Source organism: Colias philodice, chromosome 5 (genome assembly GCF_061535455.1).
Source record: "Colias philodice isolate Cphi_HAF_F1 chromosome 5, ilColPhil1 Martin Lab GWU primary, whole genome shotgun sequence".
In the NCBI taxonomy this organism is placed as follows: Eukaryota; Metazoa; Arthropoda; class Insecta; order Lepidoptera; family Pieridae; genus Colias; species Colias philodice.
The window spans coordinates 6425647-6448151 of NC_143090.1; the positions used below are offsets into that span (position 1 = coordinate 6425647).

General features: G+C 31.0%; 1 protein-coding gene across 1 annotated transcript; it reads right to left on the bottom strand.

Annotated features, from left to right (window-relative positions):
• Window positions 1-12038: 12038 nt before the first annotated feature.
• Window positions 12039-16739, bottom strand: LOC149488483 (uncharacterized). Its single transcript, XM_089695608.1, has 4 exons — window positions 15562-16739; window positions 14913-15056; window positions 13902-14038; window positions 12039-13229 (listed from the first exon to the last, which is right to left on the bottom strand). Exons 1-4 carry the CDS (start codon window positions 16517-16519, stop codon window positions 13092-13094), a joined length of 1377 nt encoding a protein of 458 aa, XP_089551734.1. The 5' UTR covers window positions 16520-16739; the 3' UTR covers window positions 12039-13091.
• Window positions 16740-22505: the final 5766 nt, after the last annotated feature.

Sequence of the window (22505 nt, forward strand, 5' to 3'; positions counted from 1 at the left end):
TCGCCACCCTTGTCCCATGGCCGCCATCTTGAAAATAGTGGTTGAAATGGTTTTAACGATATATCTCTTAAACTTAAAATTAAAAAGTGAAGCCATTCCCATATCTAACAATATTCGCGATGGACGTAGGCTGTTCTCATCTGATAATAAAACAATGTTAACATTATTTGTTGCAAATTAAATTCTCTACAACTTTGATTCAGTAACTTTTTGTCGCAGAACTAGATTCAAGATGGCGGCCGTGGGACAAGGGTGGCGACCCCACAAACTTGGTGATAGCTTCACACTGACCCCCCCTACACATCAAAAAAATAAAATTGCGTCCTCTAAAAAACGCAACCCCAAATGTAACTTTTCAATGGACTAACAGTACATACAATATAGTTACTGCTTAATATTGCTGACAATTAAACGTTTATTGCAGTAGCACTGTAAGTTGTTATTACGACGTGAGAGGGGATTGGGGTGTATTTATTTACGACAGTTACTTTGCTTGACAATATAACGCAACGTGTAAAATAACAAAGGTGGTAAAGTTACGCAATTAAGGATTTACCTATAGTAAGGCTCTTACATAGCGGAAAGGTTTGCTTCGAAAGGCTATCTATATACCTACTATGTATAAATATGCATTATAAGAATACTTAGAAATATAACAGGCATCACATGGGCATCACCGTTGTTAGAAATACAAATAGGTACAAAATACGAAGCATTAGAGACGAGTGCTCTATAATCGAAAAAAATATTTTGCCTTGGTTTCGCAACTTTTAATTAATTACACGATTCAATCCACGTAATCTCCTTAATCTGCACACCATTTTATAAATAATTTAATGGAGATCAATACTATCACTGGTAAAAAATGATTCAAGAAAATAGAACCGGAAAAATTTTAGAAATAGAACAAGAAAAATTCCCGTCAATCAACACTTTTTATCGTTACAAACACGATAACTTGCGTATAATGCGAAGATTGGTATTGGAAAGATTATACTTATATCGTTTACGGTACCTAATTTAATAGTTATTAAAAAAAACTACAATCATTTTCTTCTGTTTCCGAACGAATGCGCCTAATGAGTCGTAGGTAGGTACACTTTTGGACTATCCAACTTTTTCTCTTTTCAATTTTATGCTTTTATTATAATCTTTGCGTTTTCTCGCTTAATATCGTTCGATCACGAGTTGGGGCTCCGTAAAGAAGTTTTTATAGACACTTTCAAAGTGTTGTAGTTAATAAAAATAATAACCTTAATGTTATTAAGAAATACTAAAAATGATTTACAGTGAGCACTTCATCTTTGTTTAATTGCCTATTATTTCTAATTTCTAAAGAGACAATTAATAGGTCTATTGAGGATTACTCTGGTTCTAACGACACGTTTTGTGAATGACGCAGGTTTCTATTATATTCTATTTTAGTGTCGAATAAGACGAGCCGGTTAAATCGAAATGCTTTATATGTCTAAACTATTGCTAGCATCTGCAATATCTGGTCATTATTTTGGTGGGATAGTTAATTATTTTAATACACTTTTGAAACCGTTTTTTGCCACCTTTTATTTCTATATGTTTTTGCTCTATCTGGTGCATATTTCTATCAGTATAATAATTGATTTTGAATATTTATTTGGCTATTATTATTTATTATGTCTGATCCATATTTATGACAACAAAAAAACTATCTATAAATATAACTCAAACAATTTATAAAAAGATAAAGAGAAGAATATAATACAGGTGTGTAAAAAGTAAACTTTTAGTATTATGTTTCATTTGGATTAAGGTTGTCTGGGAGCGGCAACTAATAGCACAGGATAGATAAGCAGATTACTTTATAGTAAAGACAATATATGTAGGGAAAGTTACATAATTTTAAATATTTCTTACAGACGCAATATGGTAAAATATAATTTTAAATCATCCGTTCTATAGCTTTAAACAGTAATTAAATTGCATTACAGAGTTAAAAACATTCAATCAAGAAATTACAACTTCACTAAGAAGCGGTTAAGCTTTAATATCCGTTAGTAACAATACCGGAAAGTGAACTTTAAAACTTTTAATTTACTTCACAAACTGTTTCCATAGTATCCAATATTTATATCACTTTCTATTACACTAGTACTAAATTTTACTATACTGTATTTAGTTTTGCACGACCCGACCGAGAAACTAAATTCCGATAGGGACCCGCGGCGTCCTATCGCAGCGGCGCAGTAAGTTCGACTGACAAAGCTTTTCAAAGAGAAGCATCCTTATCATTAGATATATAATTACGTAGAAAAATTATTTATAGTTCAAAATTCATTTTTAATGCTTATATTAATTGCCTATAATCCTAGAAGTAAGATAACAGTTACATATTTTAACGTGACGCCGTTTTGGTTCTTAAAATTTTCCTCTTTAACTTCCTGTTGATCGAATGAGCAAAATATTATAGACCTCACGAGATTCTTTTGAAAACATCCTGTCTATTCATATTAAAAGATATGATGACTCAATCTTTTAAAAGCTTCATTTAAGTGTTCTTAACGTCAAAAGTCAACGTTGAACGTTGATGTAAATAAACTGTTAGAGCAGGCTCCAAGGAGATGTTCGTTTGCAAAAATAGCGGACCTAAATCTGACTTCTGATATATATTGTATAGGTCCCAGACATCCTATAGACAGATGTTGCCAACCAGTTTTGTGGTCCCGCTGCCCGCACCCCGGTAATTAAATATGGCATACAAAGAAAAAAATAAACATTTTCAAAACATGCCGCGTGGGGTATCAAATGAAAGAGCTTATTGAGTAGATCACGAATATATAGCATACTATAACATTTCTTACACTTTCTCTAAGATTTTTTAGAAAATTTACGAAAATGGTCCATTTTTGAGTTAACTTTAAACCACTATAGATTGAAAGCTCATGAATATATTTTTTAAATTATTATTTTAAATAATTAATAATAGTCCATTGTTTATGATTCAATAGCTCGTAATATAATATAAGTGAGCTATGTGGTGGATTTGATGAAAATAACTATATACTATATGAACTTGAAAATATACTCGCCATCTTTGAATGCTCCCCCCACTCCCTATGCAACTATTTCACTGTACGAAATATTGAATCGTAAACAATGGACTATTGTTAATTATTTAAAATAATAATTTAAAAAATATATTCATGAGTTTTCAATCTATAGTGGTTTAAAGTTAACTCAAAAATGGACCATTTTCGTAAATTTTCTAAAAAATCTTAGAGAAAGTGTAAGAAATGTATATAGTATGCTATATATTCGTGATCTACTCAATAAGCTCTTTCATTTGATACCCCACACGGCATGTTTTGGAAATTTTTATTTTTTTCTTTGTATGCCATATTTAATTACCGGGGTGCGGGCAGGGGGACCACAAAACTGGTTGGCAACATCTGTCTATAGGATGTCTGGGATCTATACAATATATATCAGAAACAAGATTTAGGTCCGCGATTTTTGCAAACGAAACTCCACTGAGAGTCCGGTCTATGTCCTTACATATTAAAAAGTTACTTTTCCTTTGAAAGCTTTGTGTAAAAAATAATAACCAAGACTAAAAATAAATACACGTATCAGTTAACACCAATTCTTACTCTTACGATAGAAAGCCGTAAACGAATATTTTAGTACCCATTAAATCTAATTATTATATTCGTAGATCGAAGCATGCATTATAAATCCTAACAATTCCGTTTAACGATATGACATAATTTCTAATATACGCCTACCCGTATTTGCCTTCATATATGAGTGTAGGTATAATATATTCAAATTAAAAAAAATATATGATAAAGACAAATTAAACATATTACGAAACCCGTATGCATCGCATTAAAAAGCTTTTAAGGGTTGTAAGTTATTATTTTTGAGCGTTTGAATTGTGTGGTACATAGGTAATATTATATATTATTCATCTACAGCAAATTCGTGTTAAGCCAAAAACTTTTACACAAATGTATTATGCAGATTTATTCTTCACGTATGTAAAGTCTGTCATCTAACTTGGTACTAAGTTTATTAATTCAAGACGCGAAAAAGATTCAATTAAATTTGGTTTACGTTGATTCATCATTACCCATTAAATTAAAACACACTACAACAGTATAACAATCCAATAACAATCTTATCCTTATTAATATTTCAACTTAGGTATACTTTCTCCTATCACGTTGTAAACGTTAAGAATAAAAATTATTTATAGACGTTTTGGACAAATAATCTAGTTGAAAAAACGTGAACTTTCTAATCGAAATATGTACCTACTTAAACAATAAATATCTACACTGCTTCAATCAAAGAATCACCTAGAAGCCATACAGGATACAAAATATACAATATATTCATCAAATTATGACACCTTTAAATTAAATAATGAGACTATGACGAAATCTCGGCACTTATGTACCAATCCTTTGCGTCTTAAATTATTCGTAACTCGACTCAGACACCTAATAAACAGGAATATTACTCTACCGTTTTGCTTCTAGAATAACGAATTTATTGCTCTAAAAAAAACCATTTATTAAAAAGTTGTATTGTGAAAATTACAATAATTTGTGTAAAGTTGTAGGTACGGTCTACTGACATTAAAAATACGTTCCTAAAATTATTATTCTGTAAGTTTCGTTGTACCCCGCATAATGATCCTCGCTATCTATTTAAATTATTGGACAGATTTACGACTAAGCTATAAATTGTATTAAGGATATAAAAAATGAAAAAAGCTTTAAGGTTTCTTATTAAGCTTAATTCGTGAAAATATTATGTGAAGCAAAGTTTAGTCAACATGGCTTTTTGTAGATGTTTGAAACTTTCTATATTAAAAAAAAAAACTATTTATGATATGCATTTACCTAATATGTAACGTTTTTAATAAGTACTAAAATATTTTAAGTAGGTAAGTAAAAGTTTAGACAGTTTTAAGATAGCTACTTAATTGAAGTACGTTAAACATGTTTAGACTGTGGCACTTTTTAACCCTCCAGTGATTAAAACTTTACTGCAGGATTCCCGTTGCGACTTGCGAAGTGTGAACCGACAAAACAAAAAAATGTTGTGTGGTTTTATGAAACCACGGTAAAAGTGAAACTGTTCGAACGGTTCCGAACACTGCTTTGTGTAGCGCATGTCGCGTGACGGTCGGCTGCCGAGTAGGTATACCTACTCGGCAGCCGACCGTCACGCGACATGCGCTACACAGACCAAAAAGTTTGAGACGATCTAATAAAAGTTTCACTTTAAAAACATAAAGAATAGAGACAGTTCTATGTACAAGGTAATGGAGTATACCTAATTACAACGCATGATTTTTTTTTAATATTTAGCGACCGTGTACTGCTCTCACTTATACTATAACGTCGTATTGTCATCAAACAACTCAAAAAATTATTTTTCCGCCTCAGTTACATGTTTTCACAGGCGGTCTAAATTGTTATTAGTATCTTTATGCCAGTATCTACACGCTCAGCGCTCAGAATAAATAATGGTAAGGGTTCGTAGTCCGTAGAATCAACCTTTTAAATTACATTAAATACAACAGATGTGTTCATTAAAATATAAGTAATTACGATAACATACAAATGGGATCATAATGATCATATTTATTATAACCAAAGAACAAGAAAACTCGAATATTTAGAAGCGCAGAGAAGAGTTTGTAAGTAAATAATATTAATAAATAATAATGTAACAAAGCAGGACAACGGCTATATTATGTTGTAAAATATATATATAGTATTTCTTAACAATGTGTCTTCGTGATCAAAGTAAGATCTTTATTGAATCTGAGACCTCTTTGTGACACTATAGGTACTAAAATGTATTTTGCCCATAAGCTGGTATAAAAAGCGCACTATCAAAGAATAAGTAGCTTGAAAAGCAAAAATCTTGGAATTTTAGAGTGGTTAAAATAATGTTTGTTCTGCAGTATAGGTACAATAAGGTTGATGTTGCACCACATAATAATACAGAATTCAGTTATTTTCGCTTCGATGTGTTTTCTTAAAATAAAATAATTTATCCTGACGAGTCAAGTTTTATGAAATGTTACCTAAGTCTTTGTCTGTATCGACATACCTAACAGTTAAAGGCAAAAAATTAAAGTAAGAAATACCTTTCTTTCTTCGTATTTTATTTGCTTCATCTTCAAAACATTGTGATGTCAGCTAAGGTCTTTGTACTGCAGGTGAAATATTTTTTTCTTAGAAATATTTCTTCTTGACGACTAAGAGCTTTTGAGATCTATTTATAAACATGATAAAAATTAATTTCACAAAAATAAATATTAAAACACAATTGATTGATGCTCACCAAACAAAGACACATCTAAATCGTAAACGAGAATAGGTTCTTGATGCACAAATAAGCGCAGATTTATTTTCTTTTCCCATTGAAATTCAAATGCCTTATAAATGATTATTTTGAGAATAGATTATCACGAGTGGCTGAGAGGCTAGGCTTTGCCCCGGAACGGCGAAGCTACGCGGGTTCGAATCCCACCTCGTGATCAAAAATTTATATTCTTCAGAAAAATATCAAGTTTATTAATTATTGTATGAACTGTTATTATATAAATTTTGTTTTACTTAATTTATTCCGACAAGTTCTGTCTGGTTATAATAATTATTCATTGATGACAAGTAGTTCATCCTAATGTTTATTTGAAAATACATAATAAGTCCCTAGGTATTAAATGCACCAATTGAAAAATTTACAATAAATTAATATTTATTCACGAAAAAACAACAGGACGAATAATAGATAGAAGCTTTCAAGTAAATATTTATTAGCGCTAAACTTTTGCGATTTCAGACAGGCCAAGGAATATTGTTTGATTTGTAAGTAGCTATTTAATTAGGTACTGATGTTGTTTATTTATAAAAGTATCTCAATAATCTTATATATAAAAATGAATCGCAAAATGTGTTGGTAAGCGCATAACTCGAGAACGGCTGAACCGATTTCGATAATTCTTTTTTTATTATATTCCTTGAAGTACGAGGATGGTTCTTATGTAGAGAAAACGTTAATATGTACCACGGGCGAAGCCGGGGCGGACCGCTAGTTTGCAATATAAATTGTTTCTTCGTCGGTATAAATTCAGTATTTTTATTAAGTAGGTACCTAAGTACTTACTTACTTGAAATATATTATGTATTTAAAAGTTAAAAAAATTTCGTGATAAATTTAAAATTTATAAACCTTGTAAATTCTGGAGCTAAAATATAAGGAATGTATTGTGGTATGATATTCAACCTAAAAAAGGAAAAAAAATGGCTTTTTAAAGCAAACGTTAGTAAAATAATATACTAATTATTTTTATGTTCAACCTGTTATTTAATGATTACACATTATGTTGAACATTATGCCTACATTAGGTATAATATTATTTTATAAAATCACTGGAAGGCTTCAAAGCGATTATGTGTACGAACCTGCGTTTGGCGGGTCGCTATTCGTTTAATTTTTACATTTTTACAAAATAAATTCTACTAGAGGCATTTGTCTTGGGTAAATATAATAGGGTTTTATGCATACCTACTAAAAAAAATACCTATCTATTTTAACAAAAGAAAAAGGACCAAATACTCCAGCAAACGTCAAATAAGTTTAAGATATCGTATGTATTAAATCAGTTGACTTGAGAAAAACCTTTTGAGTAGTCTACTAGAATGGAGCTTTACTGATAACAACTAGCTGTCGATAACAAAGAGTTTAGATAAAGATAAATGAAGTCGATTCATCGCCTTCTTCTGTAAATGGTGAAAGCTCTCCTGCGACTCCCGAGTCCCGACACGAACGACAGTCAAATGTTTATTTCCACGGCAACCTACTACTAGCACACTACTAGTTTCGTAGTACATATTTACCATAGATAATATAATACTGGTAGTAGTTACTGTACATCGTAGCCCTCTATTGTTCACACATGCATTTCTACAGTCCCCAAAGTTGTTAACAAATATTAGTAGCCTACCTACTACTAAGAGTAAATACATCGCGTGGACAGATCTCACAGTGCAGAATGTTTATTTTAATAAATCATTGTATAATCATCGGTCACTTTCTTAGATATATATTTTTTTCTATATATTTTCCACAATAGCATACATAGGTACCATTTGAAAAAGATCCTACCTAACCTACTTTAATTACGATCGCAAACACGCTAATGAGGGTCGGGTGGGAGTTTAAACCGTATGCTAATATGTCTGTAGGTATGTCTGCAGGGACTGTAAATTAATGTTCATTTAATTAGGCGCAACGAAAGAAATCAAATGATAGAGATGCAGAAGAAATTAAAGCACAGAGAATCCAAGGCAAAATTTAAGAAATACTTTGATTTCCTCTACTACTAACTATAAGAATATAAGTCAGTACATTATATGAACAATTAATTAACATATGTTACTTTTAGATGTGAGTGATATATATTAATGAAAAAGTACATAATATAAATATACTCTCTAAAGAATACATTGGTAATTTCATATTTAAAGCACAGATAATATACATAAGGTAACGGCACCAGTCGTGGACAAGCATCCAGTAATGGACAAAATAAATATTAAATTTAAATATTAAGACCAAAATTAACGTTATATAATTTGGCAATACTTTTTAAAGATCGCAGAACGTTATGTTTAGTTGCTGCGACACGTTTCGAAGAAATCCGTTTTTACTAAAAAAATCCTTAAGGAAGTGAGGACACAATTTTGGTTATAAGAATTTTTGTATAAATGTCAGCAAAATTTGATATTACTTTTATTTATAGTAGTTAAGTGTACGAAATATTACACGATTTAGTATCACGATAGGTTATGTTGTTTAAATAAAATTCATCAGTGTCCATAACTGGATTTAATTCTATGGATATATCCATTTATGGACATATGTCGAAAATAAACTTTTTTTAAAGGTATTAATAACATATCCCTATAGTGATATGACGAAGAAGAAGAAGTTCCAAAATGGATGGAATGGCAGTACTTTTTTTAGTTATATTTTACATACCTGACTTATTGAGAAAAAAAACCATATTGGTGTTTCTTAACGGACATAACTCGTATTTAACGATGCATTTGTCCAATTTTTGCATAGAAAATGGAAATTAAGACTGTTTTTAATATTATAAGTATGCAAAATAATTAATAAGTACTATTTTTTATAAATACATCCCCGTTTTATTGTATTCCAATCATCATTTTCAAGATTCTATTGATAACTATAAGTCTTCTCCAAATGTAAATAACTGGAGAAACGACATTAGGTACAGTCCATAAATGGGTGTTCATAACTGGATGTTGTCCAAAACTGGGTGTCCATCATTAGATTTTTCACTGTCCAACACTGGTGCAAAAAAGTGGTTTTTTAATTTATAAATAACTTCATTATTTATGCATTGTAATCTTTTTTCTAACATTGGTTACGTTAAACTAACATTGAACTAAAGGTATAACTAAACAATATCCAATAAAGTTAAAAAACCTATGAGAAATTTGCAAAAAACTTCAATTTTTTCCTTAATCTGTACAAGACTGGTGCCGTTACGTTAATACTTTACCTAACTACCTACCTAAGTACTAGTTTAAAGGAAGAGACTAAGCATAGATAGGTATGTAGGTACCTATCTATGCTTAGTCAGTAAAATATGTAGGTACTTAAAAGAGGATCGACCCGTTTTTGTCGATACTCTACTAAAATTAACTACAATTTATATCGTTTGTAACATGGGATCAATGTAACTTGAACACTCCTTAATCCCATGTCCTTCGTTAGTTCAAAATTTATAACGGTCCGCATCAGGCTCCATTCGATTTAGTACACAATTACCCAATGTACGTAATAGATTTCAAATCAATAAATACCTACATTATAGATACACTAAGTATTGGGCCTGTAATTTCTTAAATCTCGTATATTACTTATATAGGTACCTAATATTAACTATGAAGATTATAATATCTATTATACCCCACATAATAAATTTTGCCATAGCATAGCAAGTTTAGTGGTTTGTAGTAATATAGTACATACCTACTTATGTAATTAAATGGTTTACACTGAATAGCTACCTTCGCAGTAGCTTACTATTTAGTAGATAATATTATTATGTGCTAAATACAATCGATATTATTTCGAAGAACGTTGATTACGAATACCACAACATATGTATTATTTTCTCCATCAGAATAACGAGGAAACTATTGCACCATGTGTGTAGGGACTCAGGGAGAAATGCCGAAATAACAAAAGATAATAATTTTAGGTCCCCCGAGGACAGCGAATCCCACTGGGCGATAAAATCGTCAAAGACGTTCGCCGAACCAAAAAACAATTTTGTCCGTTTTCCTTACGACTGCAGTGTTATGAAGGTTCTGATCCTTTGGTCACTATTGTTTTTCATCTTACGCGGTATAGTTCTTTGTGTATGGCAAGATTTTATCACTATTTATTTTTATTAAGGCGCCCTAAATGGGGTCACACAATTCGTACTTAAACTCATAAGGATGGAAATAAATTTCTATAAGCTCATGTTTATTGACCATAGAGCGAATTGGTTTCCTTTTAATATTATAAAAAATATACTTAGTAATATATCTACTTACATAAGTACAAGATCTACTGATCAGCGATGGGAATATTATCGATAACGATATTTTCTTTAAAAAACAACTCTTTTTTAATCTTTCTTTATAAAGGTAGGTACCAACTCAGTATCTACTATTGCTTTGAGTGTCATCTAGTAGGTACTCCATACATAAATTGCTTTGACGAATAAAGAGTTTAGCAAACAACCGTTACGATAAAATAATACGGTTCTGTTCATACCTATTTTTATATTCTCGACCTTTCTGTAAGTATCATCATTTTCTGTTAACTCCGAAATTACGTTTTTACTTTTTAGTAAGTACAAAAGAAAGACGTGGAAAGATCTCACGATAACGTGTTCTTTTTATTTATACCGGCCACAGTTAATTTAAAACAATATTAGCTACTTACTAAATTTGAATTAAATTTATACTTATTCTACTTTTTTCAGAATTTTAAATTAATGGTGTAGCAAAGTCACATCTACTTAAATAAATATCAAATTTGTTTATGGCAATATTCCATTTTTTTAATAACGAAGCTGTAAATAAAAAATAAGATAACCAGAAATAAGTTGAAGGGTTTAGGTACAGACTATAATAATAATATACTACGTATACAAGCTTAGGGCGTATTCAGAAAGAAAGCTTGAAACTTATAAGCGCTTATAAGCGCTTATCGGCGCTTATAAGTTTCAAGCTTTCTTTCTGAATACGCCCTTAGGCTTGTGAGCTTAGGTATACACACAGGGAACAAGTGACATCTAAGTATTCTAGCTGGAAACAAAATCTCATCACTATACTTCTTTCTTATTTTGTTACTGTATACAAGAGGGCGCTAAAGCAGTTGCTAACAATGTTCACTGTAATACTTTCAACGTTACACTTGATAAATTCACCCAAAGGCGAAGACTAAAGCACCCTACCATTTAGGATTGTCCCGTGTCCGTCGCCCTAGTTCGCGAGATCTCGAGTAGAGGGCGCCAAATAGAAACAAAAACGTCAATATACCCATTGCGTATGTATATTTGGATGATTTTACCGCGCTTTACAAGTCATAAACACACGATACATACACATACCACAATAATGCTTAGTATAGTATAATATTATCTGTGGTAATGCTTGTGCTTCATTTGTCTTCTGCGGCAATCAATAATCTCACTGACTTTTTGGTTGTAGTACTATATTATCTCTGACTTATGTTATTTATTCTCCTTTTAATAACGAAGTTCGACGTCGGCTATATCGTGTAGGTAGTAAAAAATAAACACAATCCCTGCGTTGAGACAAACGGCGATGAGAATTCCGAAAGAAATACACACCTACATACGTGAGGTTTTTTTTCTACTTGCGAAAAAAGAATGAGTCTTGAAGCTTAATTATTAATGTAAATTTATAAAGAAACAAACAAAATATATTCGAATCTTTATTGTGAATAGAAGTACAAATAGGTAGAAACATAAAATATACCTACTTAATGTCGCTTTAAGCTCTAATTTACACTAAAAATACAATTTCGAAATGAACTGAATCTCTGGACACTAAAAGTCAAAAATACTAAGCAACGAAATCCTTAACATTATACCTATATCTATGGCTACTTGTATTTAAAAATAATTTTGAACAGCATCTACTAATAAATAATTAATGAACTATTAAAAATGTAAATATTATTTACTCTAATACAAGAGTAATAAATTTACAGAAAGAAGTTTATTTCCACATTAACATTTGTAACATCAAACATTAATACAGAAATATCAGAACTGGGATATCTTTTTTAACTTATTATTAAAATGAAAAACTACGGAGATCTACATCACCCTAAATTTTGTTCAAAATCATAAAAAAATAATAATTTAATAAATACCAAAAACAACAACAGTTATATCAAATATAAAAATGAAAATGTTTATTAATATCCATTACTATAATATATTGTACTTTTTTGTTTCGTACTAATTCTTTGTCAGAGATAGTTGATAATCGTAAATTTCAATTCGTAAGATGGACTGTATTAAGTTACATGTAATGTTAAAAGGATATAAGACTAGAAAGATACAGTTCAAAAATTTGTTGCGTTATACCAAACAAGATGTTCCACAGACATACAATTTCTTTCATCACATAAATAATCAATATATACCTAATCCTAAAATATAAATAATAGTACAGTGGCCAATTTAATAAATATAATATCTAGACGGTTTAAAAACCCATTGCGAAAGCACAAACCATGACTTTATCACATCAAAACACAACTGTAATTTGTAAAAAAAATTATCCGCCAATCACAAAATATGTATGGACAATATACGCACCTCATCATTAATGTATGCTCCTCAATAGTAACCAAGTCATGCTACTAAAATTGAAATTCATAGTGTGTATGAGAAAGGAATACTGCATAGTATACAATTATTAAATTTTCAGATTCTGGCTGTAAGACTGCTTATATGAATACATTTAGTATATAATTTTGCTGGGTGGTGCCGTGCTGCTGGCGCTCATGGCTTGTTCGAGGGTATCCAAGCGTTTGTAGGCGTGGCCTCGGCTGTTTCTTCTGCGATTTGATTGCCGACCTTCCACTATCAAACCCAAAATCTGTAAATAATATAAATAAAATGTAATACACTGGGTTTCTATATTCATCACTACAGAGTATAAAACAAAGTTGCTTTCCATTGTGTGTCTGCTCGCTAAGAAGCTATGAAACGCATTCTGATGCGCTTTCAGTATATAATTATGTTATAGTCAAATCCCGAAACAAAATCTCTTGCGGAAGGACTGGTTTATCATAGTTTTGGCAAAAGCCATCGGGCATTCCTCGAAATACATTTGAATTTCACCCTTTGACTGAAGTCAGCAGCAGTTTCGGGCGTAGGCGAACACAGCATAGGCACGCGCATAAAACGCCTCAGCTAGTCAACGACTGACGAAAATTGTTTAGTAAAAGGCCGAAATATTACATTTATTTGGGCTTTGACAAAGTCATTATGCAAGACCTGAGTTTGACCAGTCCAACCTAAGAGTGCCCGAGCTTCGGGGTTTGACTATAACATAATATATATTTATTAATATTTAGACAATGCAGGTGGAAGGCATCACACTTCCAACTCTATTGATCTCAAAATAATAATTATAAGAATCAAAGTAATTGTTTTTATACTTATTATATTAATAATGATTAATGATTATTCATTAACTAACTATTAATAAAGTACTAATATTTTCCAGAAAATGTAAAAGTAAAATAGCACTTTGCTAAATACTTACCACTTTTGTGACTCTACTCTTGTTATGGTATAAAACATACAAGAGGCCAACAAGAACGATTGTTGTCAAGAAGAATGGGAAGAAGTGGTCGTCGTCTTCTACAAATGTATCTTGAATTGTGTTGGGAAATACCATTTCTGAAAACAAAATTGTACATGTTTTAATAAATATTTAGTTTTAATAATACCTAATTATTTATTTATTTAGATGATTTTTAGACATATTTAAATGCCAAATATATAAATTATATTACATTCTATCTTTCTGTTTTAGTATATGTATATTATTAAACAGGTACAATTAAAAAAATTGTCCAATTGCAATATGTACTTACGTAAGTGATAGACAAAATAATTGAATAATATGTATGTACCTAGTTCAGGTCATTAAGAAAAATGTTCATAAATTAAAAAATATTGTAATATTCAGATTATATTCTAATAGTACTAACACATATTATTTAGACTAAAAAATATGTCATAGTCATATTTTCATAACTTCTTAATAATATATTATGAATACATAATATTTTACACTGTTAAAATATTTTTACTATCATAAATGGTCAAATTCAAAATAGTTATTATATTTGCACTTTTATTGAAAGCAAGGTTACAATCTCACTTGTTCAAACATTGATTTTAATTATTTGAGTTTCAGCCATATTTGCTTTTTTATTTGTATTAACTATATTATGTTCTAACTATATTATGTTCTAACTATATTATGTTCTATAAAAATTTATCAAGATTGTAAAGTTGGATAAATTCTGTTTTGATTTTATTGATGGTTAATATCAAGATTACAATCTTCATGTAAAATAATCAAACACACAAGATAATAAATACATTTAACTAGTTTTTGTACAACATTTAGTTCTTGAGGAAAAAATTGAGAAAGTCAAACTTGTTACATAAATAGATTTTCTATTGTGTCTGTGATTCCGGGGACTGAGGGATTAATAAGCATTTAATTTATTTGGTTCTGAATAAATCTCTAGATAGAACATACCTCGTTGTCCGATATCAACATTAAATGATGTAAGGGGAAGCTTATTAATGTTTTCATTTTCTTTTGATTTTTGTGTTTCAATTTTGGGGTCTGCATTCATTTCCTCATCCATGTTTTCTTGATCAGAAAAAGGTTCACCAGGTCCTGAAATTAAAAAATAATTATAAACATTAATAAATATTAAATATGCATTAAAAGCCAAGTTATTTAAAGTGTTTGAAAAGGCAGGATGCAGCAGGATTTTTTAATCTAAGTAGCAACTAATTAAAATAGTTGCTACTTAGATTAAAAAATCTGTTAATATAAATATAAATGTGAATGTTTGTGAGGATGGATGTATGTATATCTGTACATATGTATGTTTGTTTCTCTTATAGCAAATACACATATAGAGGGTAACTTGGATTAACACACAGGAAAGGTTTAATCCCGGAAATCCCATGGGAACGGGAACTATGCAGGTTTTAGTTTGAAAATGCGGTGAAGCCACAGGCGGAAAGCTAGTTATTAATATATTAAATTTTTCTACAGTCAAATTAAAGTCAACACAGTTTCTGTTCCCAAGGGATGTCTGGCATAAAACCTATCCTAAGTCCATTCTCAGGTCTTAAACTATCTTTGCACAATAAAAATATTAAAAAGTATTTACCAAAGTCATTTTCCATATCATTGTCAGCTTCGTCCAAAAGATCATGAGGTGCATTTGGTTTGGGATTTTCAATAACAGGTTTCTGTTGATTTTCCTGTTCTGGAGCTGATTTCAAAGCAGGTTCTTCTAAAGGTTTTTGAAATTCACTCTTAGATGAAGGAGGTACCAAATTGTCATTATTATCTTCGCTAACTTCGGGTTTTTGTAGTCCTGACATGTCCTTGGATACTTCTGGGGCCACATGTTCATTGTGTACATCACTTTTTAATACTGTGGCTGATTTTGTTGATTGCTCAGACTGTTTCATTTCTTTCACTTGTTCTATGTTGCTATTCTGAGAGCTAGCTGCATTATTTGTTGTTTCAGAAACAACTGGCTTTTCTTCATATTTACTGTTGCCATTTGTTGGAGCGACAGCACTACTTGAATGTGTTGCAGCGTTTGCATGGCTTAATAATATCTCTGAACCCCATTTATAGTACTTACAGAAGAAGTTTGAATCTTCACTAACCATGCCATCAACATTGCAAACTTGCAAACATAATGATAACTTATTGAATAAATTTTCCAACTCCTGTTTGTAATCTGTTGTAGGTTTCCACGTTTTCGCATCCTCACATATTGTTTCAATGTTCTGAGTGATACTCATTTTGGAATTAAAATTTCCTTTTAGGTCTACTTCTGACCGTCCGAATGTAGTACATAACTGATTGTTTATATCATAAAACATTTTACATTCGTAATCTGTTTTTGTTGAATTTTTACTGATTAATTTGCAGTTTTCCATCTTGTTTTTAATCTTTTCTACTAAAAACAAGTTTTCACAGCTATTCGCCAAATTAAGTACATCATTTTCAATTCCCGAAATAGCTTGTGTGTGGTTAGTATTACCCACAGGAAGTCCTAGTCCATTATAGAATATACTTACCAGAATCAAAACAATCCCGTGTGACGACATATTTTAACAAAATTTGTTACTCTAATGTAAGACCCTTCAAAACATACAGTTCACTTAACACATGTATCGTTACATAAATAATTTACATGAACAAATGGTTGCGTTTGAAAGATGAAAACGAATAGTCAATCTAGTTTCTTGTTAAAATACACTCTTTGTACTAAATATTGCATGCATGCACAAGTCTGAAGTCACAACCCAGAAACCGGAATCAAAATTCCAACCATTTGACATTGACATATTATATTACTTGCTCTGTGTATGACATCTGACAGTTGACAGCGAAAAAAGTGGATCATAGATACTAGTATTTTCGGTATTTACATGTGGGAAGGCCAAAGAAGTTTTATTGTTTTTATTTACGAATAAAAGCAATATGCACTAATCAAATTATTAAAAACTAAATTAGATTTTCCACCGTACACCATAATTATTGTATTAGAATTTTAAACCGAAGTTATACTTTGTGCGTAGCAAAGACACGCACTGAATGTATCTAATTCTATTATGTATAAGATTTTTGTATCGAATAATATACAAAATCTAGGTGTGTCGTATAGTATACGCCAAATTGTAAAAAAACCGTATACTTAGATTACAACACAGGATTACAACCTAACTAGCGCGATTGTCATCTGAAAATTATCCGTATTTAAGCAAAAAGGAACCACCCAGCAAACACGCACTTCTGAGATATCAAAGGATTTACAAAAACATTTGCAGCTCTGTTAGATGAAGTAAAATTAAAATTTATGTTATTTAAATTCATTGATAAAATATTGCTTATTTAAGTATGTGTGTATTAATTTGCTCTGAATTCTCTTAAACTTTCTAGATAATTAAGAAAATGTGCATGTGGTTCCTTTTAACATTTATCAATTGATAGGTTTTCTCTTATACAAAAAGGAACCACAACCCAGGGATTTAATGATATAAATGAAACTATGTAGGTATTTATAATATCGTAAATAAGCTTTAATTAAAAAAATATATAAAATAATACTTATAGAGGACGTTTTACGTTTATTCGACGTTATCATCAAATTGGATTTCGAAATCCACCGTGTCCATCTATGTGGTCTTCTATTGCATCATCACTAATGAGACCGTTATAAAAACTCTGTGCATCTTGTGGAATGAGATGTAATATGGACTGAATATCGCTAGAAGGTGAAGAAAGCTTCTCCAGAGGCATCGACGTTTAAGGTTCTTCGTTATCTTCTGTAATAAAAAGAAAAAAGCTTTAAATCAAAACAATAAAGCCGCGTGGCTTTTATACGTAGGTATATGGCGACAGCAAAATATTATTAGGTCTTATAAAGCCCTAGGTGTACTACTAGACGACTAAGCATGTTGTATGTACATGCGCCATGTACAAAAAACTGGCTAAGTGCGAGTCGGACTCGCGCAACGAAGAGTTCCGTACCATTATCTATAAAAACGGCAAAAAAATCACGGTTTATTGTATGGGAGCTTCTTAAATATTTATATTATTCTGTTTTTTAGTACATAATATTTGTTGTTATAGCAGCATCAGAAATACATCATATGAAAATTTCAACTGTCTAACTATCACGATTAATGAGACAGAGGGACAGACAGACGCACAGCGGAGTCTTAGTAATAGAGTATCGTCTTATCCTTTGGGTACGGAACAAACTTGATAAAATTTTGAATTTCGCGGGCTAGTGTTCCGGTCAAAACAGAGGCCGCGCGAGTTTTAAAATCAAACAAATAATTATATGCGCTGAATGATGTGGCTGAATGTACTGTACTGAATCTGAATCTAAACGTATTTTACCAAAATAGTAGGTAGGTACCTAGATCATCGACAGTTATTTTTAAAACAGGGTTTAGTAGTTTCATCTCACAATGACTCGCCTTCGTGAACAACTTCAGTGTCGTTAAAATACGTAAATCCACAGAGGATTCCTCTTGTACTTACTTAATGAACTATCTTTTTAAAATCACACCACAATCGGGAATGAATCAAAAGTGGATAAAGCGTACGTGCATCCATAGCATGCATCTGCATCTCAGATTCAATAAGTACTTATATGCATTAAATAAAACTACTTACCCGTTGTATCTTCATTATTATCTTCAGTGTTCGTCTCCAATGCTTTTCTTAACAAGTCAAGGCATTTGGTACCATATAGCGATGATGGGTTTCAGGATGTTTTACAATATTTATTTATACATGATAGAACCAAATGCTTGTGGTTTTATTTTGCAATAAAAAATTACTTACAATTAAATTATGAATTTATTTTACGCATAACCATACCACAGATACCTGGTTCCATTTTGTGTATTAAAAATAAGTAATTGTTAGTTATAGAAATATATTGTGTAATGTATAATGGTACCAAGTAACTGTTTTGTATAAAATGACATGATAGTAATATCGTTTATTTGTTTGAACAAAGCAATCCCGTGGTGATGTGGTTCGATTTTGCTTCATATGTATTATTCGTTGTTGCTGGTGGTTCCTTTCTGCTTTTAGTATACCTTGTTTTCAACGTAAAAATCATGTGGTTCTTGTTTGTATAAGAATTTAGACCACTTTTAAATGAGTATTCTTCAATAAAAGTAAAAAACTAAATTCCATTTTGCATAAATACTGACAATTGTAATAATTATTCTTCTCTTATAATAATTATGTTAAATTGATATCGCAGTGACGTATTATTCCGAAAATTTGCTTTTCCAACAAATAATATAAGATTATAATAATTATTACTAGCTTCCACCCACGACGTACGTGCATCCCCGTTTTTCCCCGTTCCCGCAAGAATTTCGGGAAATCCTTTCTTAGCGGATGCCTACGTCCCAACTACGTCCTAACATCTACCTGCATGCCAAATTTCAGCCCGATACGTCCAGTGGTTTGGGCTGTGCGTTGATAGATAACTATTTATTTATTTATTTATTTATTTACCTTTATCAGTCACCTTTGAGTTTTATATATATAGATTACCTACTTGTAGGTAATAGAATATCTAGGTAGGTAGGTAGATCATTAAAAGTGCGACACTGGTATTTAGCCACGCTCTAAATTAAAAAAAATAATTAATATAGGTAAAACTGGCCAACGAGATGAAGTTTGCAATTGGTACCTACTTAGTTACTCGCTTTTTTAAATAAAAAAAAAACAGTCTTAAAATGCGTTTTTCTAAATTGTATCTATTACTTAACTAGATATATTACACAGCTGAAAATATTATGATTAACTAGTGGTCCGTCCCGGCTTCGCCCGTGGTACATTTTAGTACCTATCCTATGTCCTTCTCCTGGCTTTAAACTACCTCCCTGCCAATTTTAGAAAATATAGATTTCATACTTATACTTGTATACGTAGAATATTATTATTAGTCTGTGCTTATACCTTACGAGCGGTCCGCCCCAGCTTCGCCCGTGGTACATATTTCGCAATAAAAAGTAGCCTATGTCCTTTCTCGGGTATCAAAATATCTCCATACCAAATTTCATGCAAATTGGTTCAGTAGTTTAGGCGTGATTGAGTAACAGACAGACAGACAGAGTTACTTTCGCATTTATAATATTAAGTATGGATTATTTAGGTAATTAGATATTACAAGCATAAAGTAGGTAAAAAAAACAAAGTTAATTTAATACAAAAAAGAAGAAATATTATTAAGTATGTTTCTCATTAATAGTTTTGTCGCCTTTTATCTATATATTGATTAAAGTCAAAAACAAAATGTATACCTACACCTACGTACAAGGTTGGTACAATATTTTTTTTTATAAAGGTAAGTTACAAAGACTTATAAAAAATCTTTATTTATTATAATATGAAAATGTAGAAATAATATTTGCTATGACCGTTTAAACATAAAGCCACCAGCTATGTATGTAGAATGTAGATATTAAAGTAATGATAGCGCTTTGAAGTGGTTTGATGGCGGAAACCTCAAATTTCTGAGATAGAAACTGAACAATTTTGAAGCGTATCATCCGATTACAGTTACCGAAAACCAATTTGCATTATAGTTTATTGATGGAGGAGCTTAGAATACAATTAACTGTGCGTTTTATGCTATGCTATAGAATATTGATGTATTACCTACAGACTATAAGCCACTTGTGACAAAGTTATTTTGTATTCATATTTTAGACTAGCTGCTCCGCGCGGTTTCACCCCCGTGGCTCCACCCCTGTTGGTCGTAGCGTGATGATAGGTATATAGCCTATAACCTTCCTCGATAAATGGGCTATCTAACACCGAAATAATTTTTCAAATCGGACCAGTAGTTCCCGAGATTAGCGCGTTCAAACAAACAAACAAACAAACAAACAAACAAACAAACTCTTCAGCTTTATAATATTAGTATAGATAACTATTTGGTCTTAAAATTTCAATAGAACATTTACTGTAACACATAAAATTCCCGACATCATGAAAATAAGTTGGTAACTATATACCAACTTTGAGCTTACATAAATAACTTTGTTTTTACCTACTTACAAGAGAGATACGGGATATCGATAATTCGATGTCTAATGTTTTTGAAATTAGTCTATTATACATATAATAAAATCGTAGGAAAGTCAAAACTGTACATTGAATATTTTTTTAAAAGAATACATATTCCATGATCTATAATCGATATAGAAGCCAAAAATATAGTTTTTAGAATTTTTGTCTGTTTGTCTGTTTGTCTGTTTGTCTGTATGTTTGTCCGAGCTAATCTCGAAAAGTACTGCATAGATTGACTTCAAATTTTGCATGAATATTACTAACAGGTCGAGTGAGGTTTTTTTAAACATATTATCATGCTATCACCTCCGGGGGAGGAGCTGTGAACCTTTACTTTTCTTACGTATTCCGTGTACTACGACAGCGTACAATCTAAAGACTCATGTTTAAATGTTGTTTTTGAGTAAGCCATGCTATTATCTAGCTTTACACTATAAAAACTACGTCATTTACGTAATTTGGGCAGAGAAACTGTTTAATGAATCTTAGTACTATAAAGACAAATTTGATTCAGCGCCATCTATGAGATTTCGTAAAAATCAAATCAATTTACATGTTAACACTACTGAACACAATGTTAAAAATTAATAATTTAGATATAATTATGTTAGTTATTTATTTAACTCTTTAACCCATAATAAATCTTCCCTTCCCTATAAGGTGCGCTTATAATTCGTGTGAATATACTACATTTTTAAAAGTGAGGGTAGATGTATATTATTTTAAGTCAAACTAGACACCATTACAGTTAATCTAATATTGATTGTGTTCATTGGTTACATTTTTAAAAATCTTCGTGTTTTAATAATTCGATCACGAGGCGGGACTCTAATACAAAAAGGTTAGTTCGTTGATAATTATTATTCCTTCATCATTTACATGTTGTTAGTAAAAAATAATATACTTTGACTGTTAATACTTTTGTTCAGTATTTATCTATATGATTATTGCTTGGTAATTAATATATTTTCATGTCGTATGCCTAATTATAAACATAAGTGTGATGTGAAACTAGCTGGATTTATTTTTACACACTCACAGTCTTATATTTTGTGTTAATGTTAAAATAGTATTAATAATAGTAGTGTTAATCATAATATTTTTTCAAAGTTAAAAATATTTCCTTTTTTCTGATGGTGTTGCCATCGAATTAAGCCGCGCTGTCGTTTCGTTCACAAAAAGTCATGTTATTAGGACCGAATATGTAGCCGCCTCAACTTACGGAAACGAGAGTAACCTGCGTTGTCTGTTAGTTATTGTATAGTCGAATTTAACGTTACATGGAAATTGGAATCTAAATATATGTATACCTACTTATATTAAATCTGTAGAGGTCAATTCTGCACATGAAATATATTTCCTAAATAACTATTATCTATACATATAATAAAATCGTAGGAAAGTCAAAACTGTACATTGAATATTTTTTTAAAAGAATACATAATCCATGATCTATAATCGATATAGAAGCCAAAAACATAG